Source organism: Psammomys obesus, unplaced genomic scaffold (genome assembly GCF_907164565.1).
Source record: "Psammomys obesus unplaced genomic scaffold, mPsaObe1.curated_primary_1811, whole genome shotgun sequence".
NCBI lineage: Eukaryota > Metazoa > Chordata > Mammalia > Rodentia > Muridae > Psammomys > Psammomys obesus.
In genome coordinates, this window is record NW_026588368.1 from 869,712 (window position 1) to 884,695 (window position 14,984).

The 14,984-nt window shown below is 47.6% G+C and overlaps 2 protein-coding genes across 4 annotated transcripts in view; one reads left to right on the plus strand and one right to left on the minus strand.

Moving 5' to 3' along the window:
• Mkrn2os (MKRN2 opposite strand) lies at nt 1–7,827 on the minus strand. Its single transcript, XM_055604219.1, has 4 exons — nt 7,542–7,827; nt 3,851–3,900; nt 2,371–2,533; nt 1–473 (listed from the first exon to the last, which is right to left on the minus strand). The coding sequence occupies exons 1-4, from the start codon at nt 7,757–7,759 to the stop codon at nt 251–253; spliced, it is 654 nt and encodes a 217-aa protein (XP_055460194.1). The 5' UTR covers nt 7,760–7,827; the 3' UTR covers nt 1–250.
• A 3,714-nt stretch (nt 7,828–11,541) lies between these two features.
• Mkrn2 (makorin ring finger protein 2) overlaps nt 11,542–14,984 on the plus strand; it is a 20,805-nt gene continuing 17,362 nt past the window's right edge. For 2 of the 3 annotated variants that reach the window (XM_055604230.1, XM_055604232.1), the window contains exon 1: nt 11,542–11,664. In XM_055604230.1, the coding sequence (XP_055460205.1) occupies nt 11,639–11,664 (26 nt within the window). In that variant the 5' untranslated portion in view covers nt 11,542–11,638. Of the gene's footprint in view, nt 11,709–14,984 lie in introns of all 3 variants that reach the window. The other variant, XM_055604231.1, reaches the window with a different exon arrangement.

The window sequence follows — 14,984 nt, forward strand, 5'->3', positions numbered from 1 at the left end:
TAGGATCTCTTACATAATAGGCAGGCAGTTCTCCCACTGAGCTATATACTCTGTGATTTTATTAGTTTTATAAATTTTTATTTGTGTTTGTTGATCTTATAATTTTTATAATAAGCTTAAAGGAAAACCATACACTTTTTTTTTAATTAGTCACAATTAAGTAGTTAGAAATGTGCAGTACCATTTAAAGCTAGTAAACCAAAATGTCCTGTCCCAACCACCCTCGCACCCAGCATTGGGTACAAACTGCTTAGGAGGGGCTTTTCACTGGGCCCGGCTGGTCAGTCGCATGGAAGCCCCTCTCCTGGATGGCCCTGTAGAGTGTGATGTACTTGGAGGCCAGGCGTGTCCTCGGGATCACGTACTTTTCTGTGAACTCACTCTTGTCCAGCGGCTCTTTGCCCTCCATGGCAAGGACGAGGTTAATGAAGGTGAGGGCGAAGCTAGAGCAATTGTGGTGGTTCTCGTCATACCTTGAAGACACGAGTGAGATTCAGTGAAGTTAAGAGTCACCGCTGTTTTCCAGGCTGGCCTTGAACTCCCGGCCTCAAACAGTCCTCCCACTTCAGCAGTGGCAGATAGCTGAGGCCACCATGCTGGCCCCTGAGAATGCTGATGTTAAAAGCTGCTCAGTGGTGAAGGCAACTATCACCAACCCTGACAATCTCCAGGACTCATAGAAGGAAAGAACCAACTCTTTCAAGTTGTCCTCTGCTCTCCATACATGTGCTGTGTACACACACACACTCACCAGAGGCAAACAAAATAAATTAATAAAATGTAATCTTAAAAGTTTTTTTTTTAATGTAGACCAGGCATGGAGTTCATATCTTTAATCCCAGAACTAAGGAGGCAAAAGCAGACAGATCTCTGTGAGTTCAAGGCCAACAAGGGCTGCATGGTGAGAGCCTGTCTCCAGAAAAAAAACGAATGAAAAGAAAAGAATGAAAAGAAAAAAAAAAAGAGTAATTAATTTCAAATTGCTAAAACAAAAAAAAAAAAAATGAAACTTAAATGTTTTTACGCTGTAAACAGTGTTTTAAAAAGTTTAGGAATACCAGGCATAGTGGTACAGGCTGTAAGCCCAGCACCCCAGAGGCAGGGGTATAGGCAAATAGATAGATCTCTAAGAGTTCTATCACCATGTAGATAGGTCTACCTGGTGAAAACCTATGTCAAGAAATAAAATAATGCCTGGTGGTGGTGGCACACACCTTTGATTCTAGCACTCTAAGACAGCCAAGGTTAGGTAGAGAGACCTGTCTCAAATATATATTATATATAATTATGAAATATAATCTGGGTTTTCTATGTATGTTTAAAAATACATTCTTATAGCTAGGCATAGTGACATTCTCCTGTAATCCAGTATTCTGGAGGTTGAGACAGGAGGTTGGTGATCTTGTAACCAGCCTGGGCTATATACAATGAGATCTTATCTTGGGGGGCGGGGTAGTGGCTAGAGAGAGGGCTCAGCAGTTAAGAACCATGCCTGACCTTCTAAAGGACCTAGATTCAGTTCCCAGTACCCACACAGCACTGTATAACCATCTGTAGCTCCAGTTCCAGGGGATCCAACACCCTCTTCATGCATAAACACACTCAGGCCAAACACTCAGACACATTTAAAATAAATAAATTTTAAAAAATAAATCTTAAAAGCCTCTTATCACACCATTGAAAGAGCTAAGCAGTTTCACAAAGCTCCAGTGAGCAGCAAGATTCATTACTTTACCCAGCCGTGTTTGCTGCCCCTCCCCCCAAAACTTCCATGGCACAACCCCTGATCATAGTAGCCAAGTGACTGACTGACAAGCAGCAGCTTCCTGGAGGAGGGCCTTATTTGGGCTCTGAGGGATCCATCCAGCCTAGCGTCCTGTGGGGAGGCCAGTGGCCCCAGGAGTGTGAGACTGCTGCTCACACCTCCAAGGAGCAAAGGGCACAGGTGGGGCAGGAAGGCGGGCTTCAGCCCCAAGGCTGACAGCAGGGACCCGCTTCCTCCAGCCCCGCCCCAGCTGCTCCTGATCCACAACCTCCTTCCCAGAATAGCGCCACCATCTGGGGAACCAAGAATTCAGACCCATGAATCAGCCAGGGAAATAGTCTCACAAACAGATTTTTGTTTTTTGAGACAGGGTTTCTCTGTGTAGCCTTAGCTGTCCTGGACTCGCAGTGTAGACAAGGCTGGCCTTGAACTCACAGAGATGTGTCTGGCTCTTCCTCCCTGAGTGCTGGGATTACAGACAGGCATGCAGCCACAAGCTTCTGTAACTTGTCACAGATTGACAGTCTCAGGCATGGACTGTACTTGAAAGGGCAGTGGCTGCGAAGCAGTGAGGATAGTGGCTTGTGGTCTTTCTAGACACCTACCTGTGGGGCAGCCAGGCTGGCGAAGCAGAGAAGTCCTCCAAGTACTTGTCCCACTGGTCCATCAGTCCAAACATGCTGGGCTGCACTAGTGGAACACTGAGACTCCGCTCCCAGCCTGCCGAGTCTCGCTGCACACCGTGCGCGTTGTAATTATACACCACCCCTGAAAACCCAGAGCAGAGTCAGGCAGTCTGCGACAGGTGCTCAGAACATGACACAAATCCCGTGAACCTGGGTCACACTTGTCTGCTACTGTCGGAGCAGCTGTCCATCTAGTACAGTGGTCCCCCACCTTCCTAATGCTGTGCCCCTTTAATACAGCTCCCCATGGTGTGGTCACCTCCAGCCACTAAATTTTTCCATTGCTACTTCATAACTGTAATTTTGCTACTGCTGGGAATCATAATGTGAAAATCTGATATACAGGATATCCAATATGTGACCCCCAAAGGGGTTAAGACCCCCAGGTTAAGGACCACTGATCTAGTGAGATTTAGAGGTTTGGGGTTTTTCTTAAGAATGTTTATTTATTATTTATACAGTATTCTGCCCAGAGGGCATCAGATCTTATTAAAGATGGTTATGAGCCACCATGTAGTTGCTGGGAATTGAACTCAGGACCTTTGGAAGAACAGCCAGTGCCCTTAACCTCTGAGCTATCTCTCCAGCCTGAGTTTTTTTTGTTTTGTTTTGTTTTGTTTTGTTTTGTTTTGTTTTGTTTTTAAGAGGGTTTAAATTTTTTTGTTGTTGGAGTCAAACCCAGGGCCTCATGCATGCATCCTGGGCAAGTGTCCTGCTACTTCTCCCCAGGAGTAACTCAGTGAGTAGCTCAGAGACTAAATCCTGCCAGTTGACAGAGTGGGTAGTCCCCTGCTTTTGACTTATGTTCTTGAGGTGGGACAAAGGACCACAAACAGGCTGGGCAAGGGCTCTGACAGAGCCACTCCCGCCCCACCCCACCCCCGCCCACCTTTCTAAAGACTGCAGACCACATTCCATTTCATCCCTGAATCCTGGAGTGTGGGAACCCAGTGTAGTGGGGAGACCCAGCGTAGTGGGCTGAGTGTGAGAGTGGGGAAATCAGAAGCCAAGGGTCCACACCCTAATTCAAACACAAGAACTGAGGTCTTGGTCCACTCAACCTCTTAAAATCTAACACAGAAGTGTGTGGCTTTGTGAGGCTGTTTTTGAAAAAACAAAACAAACAAGAGTCAGGGGTGTGGCTCAGTGTTGGTCATACAGAGGTCCCTGCCTAGCTTCCACCCCAGCACCACTAACAAGGTTTTTAGTCTTCCCAACACATAGACTGTATGTGATACTGACTTGCCAAGTCACATGACCTACTTAGGTTGCAGTGGAAGCCAGGAAGGAAGGCAGAATGGGTGTGCTGTTGCTGTGACCTCATCCTGTCTGGAAACCTCCTTCCCCCTAAAGGTACTGTGGGGTTTTCTTAGGCTGGAAAAATGTAGGAAATGCTCACCGAGCGTGTTAGTGACGCCAACGTGCAGATCAGACCTCCCATCGTAGTCCCTGAAATAGAGGGTTCTGTTTGCATTGGCTGTTGTTTTGATAAGAGGCCCTGCCGCATAGCCCAGGCTTTTCCTGGAACTCAGGATCTTCCTGCCTCAGACCCCCGGGGCAGCTGCAACAGCAGGTGTGCCACCTTGCCCCTCAACAAGCACTGTGCCAAGCATGAATATGAAGCATGGGCATTTAAAAGAGGAGGGCATAGGCCTCCCCCATGAGCTGTACCTGACCTTGCCATCAGCAGTAGGCTGCCTAAAGGGTACAGCAAAGGCAGGACTCGCAACCGTATCCCTACTCTATGGTGGAAGAGCTTTCCATTCCTCTCTGGGAGTCCATTCACTGTTCCACCAGCTAATGTGCCTAAGAAGGTCCTGCAGTCGTCTCCGAGGTCCTCAGCCTCCTTTTTTGTTTGTTTGGGTTTGGGTTTGGTTTTGAGAAAGGATTTCTCTGTGTAGCTCTGGCTGTTTTGAAACTCACTCTGTAAGGCCAGGCGGCCCTCAAACTCAGAGAGCTTCCAGCCTTTACCTCCCAAGTGCGGTATTAAAGGTGTGCAGCGCCTCCACCACTGCCACCACCACCATCACACCTGGCTTGGTCCTCAGCCTTTTAAACCACAGCTCAGGACAGTCTGCAGCCTCTGTACTGAACTCCCTGAACTGTTGTTTCTTACCATTACTCTGTTGGCTTGAGATTTTTCTGGTTTGGGTTGGTCAGTTCTGGGAATCACAACCAGGGCCTTCCTCAAGCTCAGCACATGCTCTCTCTGTCACACACACACACACACACACACACACACACACACACACACACACACTGAAAATCGCTTCTTTATATTGGTTTTTGTTTAAGACAAAGGCTTACCATGTAGCCCAAGCTGGCCTTGAACCTATAACCCAACATAAAAAACTTTGTTATTGTACATTAACAAAATCCTAGGCATCATTATGATACTTTCTGGCCTGTATATAATGTGCTTTGATTAGATTTGCACACCCTGCTCAGTAGGGCATTCCTAGGAGGGCACAGTATCAGATCTCAGCTGCGTGACCAGCTCTTCAGTGAGCAAGCAACCCCAGCTTTCTGACGGCCAGGGACATGGATGGCTCCCTCTCCTCAGTCAACCCCAAGGTCTGTTCTGATCTATGGAGACCTCGTGGGTTCAGAGTCTAGACTCCAGAGTGACCAAGAGTATGTCTGTGTTGAGTGCTGGTTTCGTCACTCTCTGGGTGCTTCATTCTTCAGCTCCACCCTAGCCAGATCGCCCAGTGTTAACACTGGGTCTGTGGAGTCAGGCTGACTATGCAGGAAAGCATGAGGCTCTGCTCTTACGGCTTTCTTCCAGAAGGATCATTTCCCTTTTAGTTTGGCACATCTGTGTTTTCTTTACTTCGTGATACAGGAGACTGAAGTTCAACAAATCCTCATCAACTGATGAGTGTGAAGTGTATGTTAAAAAGGGCTTTTCTCCCATTGCCCCTTTACAAGTCCTCCTCTGCAGTTCTGGACCATGCCCTTGGCTCAGCGAGTGGAGTTCAGGCTGCATGTTAGTGCCTGACCGGCTCCTTTGTGCACGCTACACACTGCACAGCCATAAGCAACAGGGCTGACCGATGCAACCTCATTCAAACAGAGCCTGGGGAGTCCCTCGGTTACTGCTCATCCTCCTTTTGTCACAAGTTTTGTGGGACTCAAGGCAGACTTGGAAAATTGGCTGAAAGACAAGGAGAGAGGCCTGTTGGGAGAGGCCTATGGGCCCAGGGCTACCTTGGCTGTCTGCAGCCACCATGACATACGACCCATGTCCACACCTCTTTGCCCATTCTGCCCATGTCAGGAAGGACTGTGCCCATCAGAATTGGTATTTGCTAGAAAATGAACAGATGTTACAAGGGCAGGAAAGAGAACCTTTTCTCAGGAACCCACTCCATCAATGATGGCATAATCTTTCCTGAGGACATAAGTCAAGAGGGGCTCCTGTCATTAGGAAGCTAAGGAAACAAATGCTGGAAAGATCAGGAGTTCAAGGATAGCCTGGGCTACATAGCAAGTTCAAGGCCAGCCTTGGGTTAAGTGAACAGCAGAAAGTTAAAGGAAGGTTTTGAAGCAAAAGAGATGATGGAAGATGAGGATTAGGGGTCTACAGAAAGGAATGGGGAACACCAAAAAGATGAATATTTGAGTAATATAAAATACATATTGAAAGGTAATTGTATGAATCTAAAATTAATAACTTCTATGTGGATTTTCCTTGTTCTTTTCTTCATATTGTAAATTTTCAAAATTTGTGAGTAGAGGTGTTTTGTCTGTATATATGTGTTTGCACCATGGATGTGTAGAACCCACAGAGGCCAGAGGAGAGACGTGGTTCCCCTGGAGCTGGAGTTACAGATGGTCATGAGACACCATATGGGTGCTGGGAACCGAACCTGGGTCCTCTGGAAGAGCAGCCAGTGCTCTTTTAACAGCTGAGCTGTCTCTCTAGCCCTAACACTTGGCTTCTTTGGTTGAGTTTTCAAAGTGAACATTAAATTAATTCTGCAGTTTCAGGAATAAAACATACTGGTTTGTTGTTGTTGTTGTTGTTGTTTGAGACAGAGTTTCTCTGTGAAGCCCTGGCTGTCATGAAACTCACACAGTAGACCAGGCTGGCCTTGAACTCACGGAGATCTGCCTGCCTCTGCCTCCCGAGTGCTGGGATTAAAGGTGCATGCCACTTGGCTGTACTGACTTTTGTTTTGTTTTCAAGACAGTGGCTGTCCAGGACTCACTTTGCAGGACTCACTCGAACTCACAGGAATCCACCTGCCTCTGCCTCCCTGAGTGCTGGGATCACAGGCACGCACCAATGGCTATACTGACTTTTTATTGGAATTTTATTAATCTGCCTGTTTTAATGCCTGGAAGAGCCTCCTGTGTTCACTCATGTCTGTCATAGCACTCAAGAGGCTGAGGCAGGAAGATCACATGTTCAAGGCCACCCTGTTCAACTTAGCAAGTTCCAGGACAGTCTGTGTTACACAGCAAGAGCCTTTCTCGGGGGGGGGGGGGGGGAGAGGAATTTTATTTCGCAACATGCCTGCTCTAGCAAGTGATCACATCCAAAGACCTTCTAGGTCTACGTGATCCAGCTGGAACACACAACTGCGAAGTAGTGACACACACCTTTCATCCCAGGAGATGAAAGCAAGCAGACCTCTGACCTCTAGTCAGTTCTGTTTAGGCAGATTGAAGGTGTGTGCCACCACCACCCAGCTTCCTTGCTAATTCAGTTCACCTCCATCAGGAACCATCTCTGGGGATTGTACTCTTTGCCCTGCACACTGCACCTGCTTGTCACATAAGCTATGAGCTGTTGATTCCATATCTCTCTGATAACATTCACTGCCTGGCTATTCCCGTTGGTGCCTCGGCACACGCTCCTCTCATAAAATCACCCAAGGCAGGCAAGCCACATCCCCTGGTCCCACACCACCCACTCTGATGGACACACAAGCCTGCAGATAAGGACATAAGGACAACAGTCTACTCAAAGCAACCCCGCACACACTGCATGGCACAGCACATGTCCTCCAAAGCAGGTTCACTGGCTGGCACAGAGCAGGAAATGCATGGCATGCATAGTCCATCATAACGAGCCACTGTACCTAAGGAACGTCCCTCTCGTGGGTTTGAGGAGGAAGGAACATTTCTCTTGATGCCCGTTGGAGAATGGATCTGAGATGCTGATAGGTGCGTCCTCTATCCTGGTGGAGCCCACCTCCCCCTGGCACAGGGGACAGCATTGGGGCACACTGAAACTGTAGATGGACCTCTCGCAGTGCCTGAATTTAATTAGAGGCTTCCCGGCTCCTTCGAAGTGCATGCTGTTTGATTCCTGGGCTGCCAGAACAGTTTTCTGGAGACTTCCTTTTCCTCAGGTGGTGAACTCACACCACCTGAGTAACCTGATCAACTGTGACATCATATCCTGGATGGATGCTTCAGACACTAAGCCAGGGAGATTAACCAGTAACCCGGCAGCACCTGCTGGGCTCTTAAAGAGCTAGTTTTCATTTGAGCTGGCTCACCAAGTTTCTTTGTAGGTGTCGATGCAAATTTGCAGCTGGTGTCAGCCAGCTCCTACTCATCCTCTAAAGCCCTACTTTCCCATGCAACTTGTCTCACCTTCCTCCAGCCTTTCCTTGTGGCACTACCACTAGCTCTTTGTGACTGCCTTTCTGCTGGAACTGGACCATAGTGTACGTGACAAGAAAGCACACTGTGCAGAGCAAAGTACCTTCTCCAAGAGATGTTTTGTTTTTAAGATTTATTTATTTATTTTACGTATGCGTGCGCTATCTACATGTAGAGCTGCACGCCAGAAGAGGGCACCAGATCTCATCATTGAACTCAGGACCTCTGGAAAAGCAGACAGTGCTCTTAACCACTGAGCCATCACTTCAGCCCAAGTGATGGTTCTTGATGGAGGTAAAGGAAATTAACAAGGAAGATGAAGGGTCCCTCCCTTTTTCTTCTTTTTATTCCTCTTCCTTTTACAGTGCTAGAGGTGGAACCCAAATGTGATAGTCCATTTTCTGTCTGGGGAGGGCTCAGAGGTCATCAGATAAACAGGCGGTGCTTGGACCCCCTCTCCCCTAGCTGTCAGCTGGCGCCCAGGTGCTTCAGAACTCTGAAAGTTAGAGAGTTACAGGCAGCCTGCTTCATGACTCAATTCTCCAACAGAAAGGGGGCAGTCTCAAGCCCCCACTTATTCATTAAATAAGGCTGTATCCTGAGCCAGTTGGATGGGGATTTGGAGAGAAGGCAAGTCTAAAAAGGGGGCAAGAATTTCTGATAATTTAGGGGACTTTATAAACCCCTGTTTTGCCAGCCCGTGGTGGTTCGTGCCTTTAATCCTCGTACAGAGGACCTAGAGTCAGACAGATCTCTGTGAGTTCAAGGCCAGCCTAGTCTGCAGAGCTAGTTCCAGGACAGCCAGGGCTACTCAGAGAAACCCTGTCTCAAAAACAACAACAAAAAAGTAAACAACAACAAAACAAACAAAACCACTTTTTTTTTTTTTTTTTTTGTCAAAGCAAGAGGCTGTTTTGCCTTTTTTCTAGGTTGATGTCTTGTTTGCAGAATGGTACATTAAAAACTGCTTTTTTTTTTTTTTTACTAGTCTCTTGAATTTATTTTATTTCCCACACTGCCTTCCTTCCTCTTTCTTTCTCAGATAAAAGGTAATTGTTTCCCTAAAGGTTTCCCCCAGACATATCTATCTTACAATGTAACTAAAGACAAAATTCAAACCAGTGTATATTAAATAAGTAAATAAATTAAAAATACACCTCATAGGGAAGGAGGATCTTGCTGAAGCATCTGAGAGTCCAGCAGTACATGCTCTTAGGCAACCTCTGTCAAAGGGTCCTTCAACCCCCTAAAGAGTTGAGACCAACCGGTTGAGAACCGCCGCTTCCTCTCATCAGCCTCAAGTACGTGAAATAGTTCAAGGGGTTTTTGTTGTTTTTCTCTCTTTTCCCCCTTAGTGTTTAGAGTAAGTAGCCAGGACTGTCCTGTGTCAGGCAGAGCTCCGAGACTGAGGCGTGGCTCCACAGACGGCACTCAGGGCTAACAGCTGCCGCAACTCCAGCAAGGGGAGGAAGGGAGTCTGTTTCAGAGTTAGCCGTCCTGGCTGGGGGCGGTATGAAGGCCTTCCAGAGTGTTTAGTTCCCATTACACTGTATTGAGATGTGCCCGCTGCAAACCACCTGCGTCCTACTGCGTTCCGCTGGGCGGGTCTCCCTGGCTATGGAGCGGCCTCACATGCCCTCGGGAGAGGGCTGGAGACACACTTGAGGAAAGCTGGGCTATTTTTAGAGAAGTTACGCGGGACGATGTCTGCTGTTCTTACTTGAGGCCACTGTGCAAAGCTCAGCTTTGAAGCTTGACGCCATATAGAGAGTCCGCAGTCTCTGTGACAGATACCTCCCTGAGAAAACCCCTCTAAAAGCTTTCTTGCTTCCTGCTCGTCCAGTTTTCTCCAGGATGGCCAGTTTGCGGTTGTTCTGTTTGGTTTGGTTTTTCTCCCCAGGCTTTCATCTTCAGATTCCTTGTAGTGTCTCCTGTTCCATTGTGTACTGATCTAGACTCTCCTCATCTTCATTTTCTGGGCAGCTGCTCTTCTGGCACGAGGCTGAAGTCTCCATATCGGATGCTAAGGGAAGGTGTAGAGTTTGCACAGGGTAGAACCAAACGTCTAGGCTGCCAACCAGGTGAGGGCCAGCCTCTCCACTGACAGCACTCCCCTGACACCTCTGAGACCCCACTGAGCTGGATGAGGTTGGCACAGCTTGCTTCCGTGGAAGGAAGGAGAGGCACTATCCAAGCCACCAACTGAGGTGCGGGGTGAAGGAGATGGGTGTGAGCTGAGCCGTCCTCCCTCCCACACTGAGTTCATTTAGACTCATGTTACAGAAGTCTCTAGTCAATTATTCATATTTACTTTTGTGTTTTCCCACTAGTATGGACAGGGGGTTATTTACTTGAGCAAGGGCAACTTATTAGTGGCTACACTACCAAGGAGTGGGGGACCCCCCCCCCCAGCAACTTCTTATAGCTCCCTGTGGATGAAGTGGATCTTTGTGAGCCCCTCCCCGCTTCAGAGACCGAATGCTGATGAAGCCAGTCTTTCTTTCTTTTCCTTCTTTCTTTCTTTCTTTCTTTCTTTCTTTCTTTCTTTCTTTCTTTCTTTCTTTCTTTCTTTCTTTCTTTTTCTTACTTTTTTTTTTTTTTTTTCCAGAGAAAGGCTCACTATGCAGTCTTGGCTGGTCGGGTAATCACTATATAGATCAGACTGGCCTCAAACTCAAAGGCATAACTGCCTCTGCCCCCTTAGGGTTAAAGGCATGCGCCATCACACTTGGCCATGGGCCCAGTCTTGAGCAGGTAGCCACAGCTGCTGTGGGTCTAATGCTCTGTCATGTCCAGGAGAGAGCCATTTCACAGCACTCCTCCCATCTTCCAGCTTTTGCATTCTTTCTATCCTCTCTTCCATGATGTTCTCCGAGCCTTGCTTGCAGGGTCAGGGTGCTGACAGGGACGTTTTATTTAGAGCTGAGCACTCAGCAAACCTTTCACATCTGAACACAGTGTACTATCTCTATAAAAATGGAAAAAAATAAAACAATGTTTCCGGGTCAACATGCTGTTAATTTCTATACAGTGGAGCACTGGCTGCTTTTGCAGGGGACCAGAGTTCAATTCCCAGCACCCACATAGCGGCTCCCAACTTTCTACAATTCCAGTTCCAGGTGATCCAACTCCTTCTTCAGGCCTGCGCCAGCACGGCATGCACATTACACACAGCCATAAATGCAGGCCAAAAACACCATATCATAAAAATAAATAACAAAATTACTTTTTGCAAAAGACTGCCTTGGGATATGGGGGGCCGAAACTTAGGAAGTAAGGACCACCACCCTCAGACTATCGGCCAAGTGCAGGATGCCAGATACACTCTGCCTCGTAGTCTCGGAAACCTAAGACCCGGACCACTAAGGAGGCGGGATCTTCCGGCCCCACGCTGAGCGGAACCAATTATGACTGGTTAAATTTCCAGCCGGCACATTAGAGGTGACGCACGCGAGGGGGGGTGGCGCGCGCAGGAGTGACGCGACTGCGCGCGTGGGGCGGGGCCGGGCTGGGCCGCGACGCTGGCGGCTGAGGTTTAAGCGCGACTCCAGCCCGTGTCCCCGCCACCATGAGTACCAAGCAGGTCACCTGCAGGTGAGTGCGCGGGCCCTGGGGCGCTGCCGGACGGCCGGAAGGAGGTAAGGGGCCGACCCGGGCCGTGGCGGGCGGTGGACAGCGAGGAGAACACACACGCAGGAGCCCGAAGGCCGCGGAGAGGCTGGAGTGGCAAGAGCAGCTGAAGCCGCGGCTTGCAGAGAGTGACCGAGGGGGCATTTCGGGAATCGCGGACAGGTCGCGTTCCTTTTCCGGCAACACCACTGAGCGGGAAACCAAGACCACGGAGAGGTTAAAGCGCCACCCATTCAGGAGCAGAAAGACGGCATTAAGGGATGGCTTGTTAGACGAAATAAAACCAGAAAGCTAGTCGATGACTAGCTACTACTATTTTGAAGTAAAATAGTTGAGCTTAGTGGCAACGTCGTAACTCGTTAGCAAGCTTGTGACTGTCCTTGGGGTCTAGTCTTGTGGAGTTGCAACCTTGAGAAGTGCAGCTTGTGGGTATCCCGAATGTGGAAATCTAAATTTCTAAATGGTTCAAAATCCAAAACTCTGAACCCGGCGGTGGTGGCGCACGCCTTTAATCCCAGCTCTGGGGAGGCAGAGGCCGGTGGGTCTCTGTGCGTTGGAAATTAGCGTGGTCTACAGAGGGAGTTCCAGGACAGCCAGGACTACACAGAGAAACTCTGTCTTGAAAAAAACAAAACAAACTTTTTTAGTGCTGGCATTGTGGTACAAGTGGAAAATTCCACACCACGAAGTTTTTTTTACTAGTATTATTAAAATACAAAATTATTGGAAATATGTAATTTTGTTAGGGTATGTGTATAAGCATATATATGTAATGATGACGTCTATGTTTAGACTTTTCTGCCATCCCCCAGACAGTATGTACATGAAAATACTTTAAAATACAGAAAATTAAAGACACTCCCGAGCCCAAGAGTTTTGGATAGAGGCAACTCAGCTTATACAGATTTTAGTTAGTTTCAGTAAATTACGAAATTGAGATGTAGTTTGGTTGTGTGATAAACATTCTAGTTAATTACCTTGTTTCTTCTCATCAGTGTGGATGCTTAGACCTGGCATCTTTATGAAGAGTTCTGTTCAAATTAGACATTAAAGGTACCACCTAGTACCCAGGGCCTAGGTGGTTTGTGTTATGTAGTTATCAGAACATTGCAGTTAGTGCATGTGTATTAGCTAGTTCTATGTTAACTTGACACAAGCCAGAGTCATTTGGGAAGAGGGAACCGAAGATTAGAAAGTGCTTCTACCAGAATCACCTTTTTTCTTGATTGATAATTGGTGTGGGAGAGCCCACCTCACTGTGGGTGGTGCCACTCCGGTGTAGTGGTCCTGGATGCTATAAGAAAGGCTGAGCAAGCCATGAGGAGCAAGCCAGTCAGCAGTATTCCTCCATGGCCTCTGCATTAGCTGCCTCCTAGAGTCCTGCACTGATTTCCCTTAGTGATAAACTGCTACCTGGAAGTATAAGTTCTCTTCCCAAAGTTGCTTTTGGTCATGGTGATTTACCACTGGAATAGAAACCCTAAGACAGCCTGTCACAGTACTTGCAGATCATTGGTACCTTTGTTGAGGGTGAATGTGTGGATATTTACTCCCTTTCCTTTGCAGGAGGAAATGTTCCTATCATAGCGTCCTTTAAAGCAGATTCAATCTACTTCGAAAATAACCCCTAGAGCTGGGCATGGTGAGCCTGCTTGTGATCCCAGCACTCAGGGAGGCAGAGGCAGGTAGATCTCTGTGAGTTTGAGGCCAGCCTAGTCTACAAAGCAAATCCAAGACAGCCAGGGCTACACTGAGAAACCCTGTCTCAAAAAAGGCAGGGGAATAACCTCTAAAACTGCCTGCTCATAGTTTTGTTGTTTATTTGAGACAGGATCTCACTGAATGGATCATCTATCCTGGAACTCACTATATAGAACAGGCTGGCCTTGAACGCAGATCTGCCTACCTCTGCCCCTCATGCTAGGATCAAAGGCATATCCCACCACACCTGGCTGCCTTATGGTTTAATTATACTACTTATAGGCTTATTGTGTGTCAACAAAACCTTTATGTAATGCTTAAGTCCAGTCATCTAGTCATTTTGATTCTTTTTTCCCTTTTGTATCTGGAGATAACCTGACCTGAAAGTTTTAGTTCTGTCTCCTGGATAAGAGAGTCCTAAGAGTTGTTGCTGGTAGGAATTGGAGTGCTGGGAAAGGGTGGCTTCTGTTGAAGGACTCACTGGTGTTTGTGGTCTTCTTTCTGCAGCCCTGTCAAATCATACGTTATGAAGAGGTATGATGGGCTATACCTGCAGAAAGCTGCTTAATGAAGGAAGGGTTTATTTTGACTCCCTAGTTTGAAGGTACAGTCCTTGGTGGAAGGGAAGTCATGGTGGCAGGAGCTTGACAGAGCTGATCACAGCTTGCCCAGGAAGCAATGAATGTTGGTGCTCAGCCCACTCCTTCCTTTTTTTCAGTCTTGGGCCCCAGGCTAGGGAATGATACCCCAAATTCAGGCTGGGTCTTCCCACCTCAGTTGGCCTAATCTAGATAATCCCTCACAGACCAGAGACTTGTCTCTTCAGTGATTTGCAGTCAGTGACAATCATCACAGTCTGCAGCCTCTGCCATCTGTCAGCTTTATGGACATCTTCCACAGTGAGACAACCTTGGTATTGTCAGGCCTTCTCTGAGATTAGTTGCAGAGTGGCGCGGGTGTGACACCAGCCCTGAGTCTCATACCCTGTGCTCAATTGAAGGTTGTTTCAGAGCGTTGCTGTTGCTGTTGCTGTTGTTGTTTTTCGAACTCACACAGATCCACCTGCCTTTGCCTCCCCAGGGCCTCGATTAAAGGCCTGCACCACCACCTCCCAGCTTGTTTCAAAGCTTTTAATTATGGTCCTGATCTCACAAAAATTTATGGAAAGGAAATTTCCTTGTAAAAGGGTATGAAGAATGGGACTGGAGAATTATGAGCACGGACTACTCTTGCAGAGGAATCATGTTCAGTCCACAGGATCAGTGTAGTGGCTCACAGACATCTGTAACTCCAGTTCCAGGGCTCTGACACTCTCTTCTGGCTCTGCAAGAATCACTCATACACACAGTGCACAGACTCAAATGCAAGCGATACACATACTTTCTTTTCTTTTTACAGTTTTTTTTTTTTTTTTTAGTTTTTTACTTTTTCGAGACAGGGTTTCTCTGTGTAGCCTTGGCCTTGGCTGTCGGTCCTGGATCTCTCTTTATAGACCAGGCTGTCCTCAAACTCAGAAATCCTCCTGCCTCTGCCTCTGCCTCCGCCTCCGCCTCCGCCTCCGCCTCCGCCTCCGCCTCCGCCTC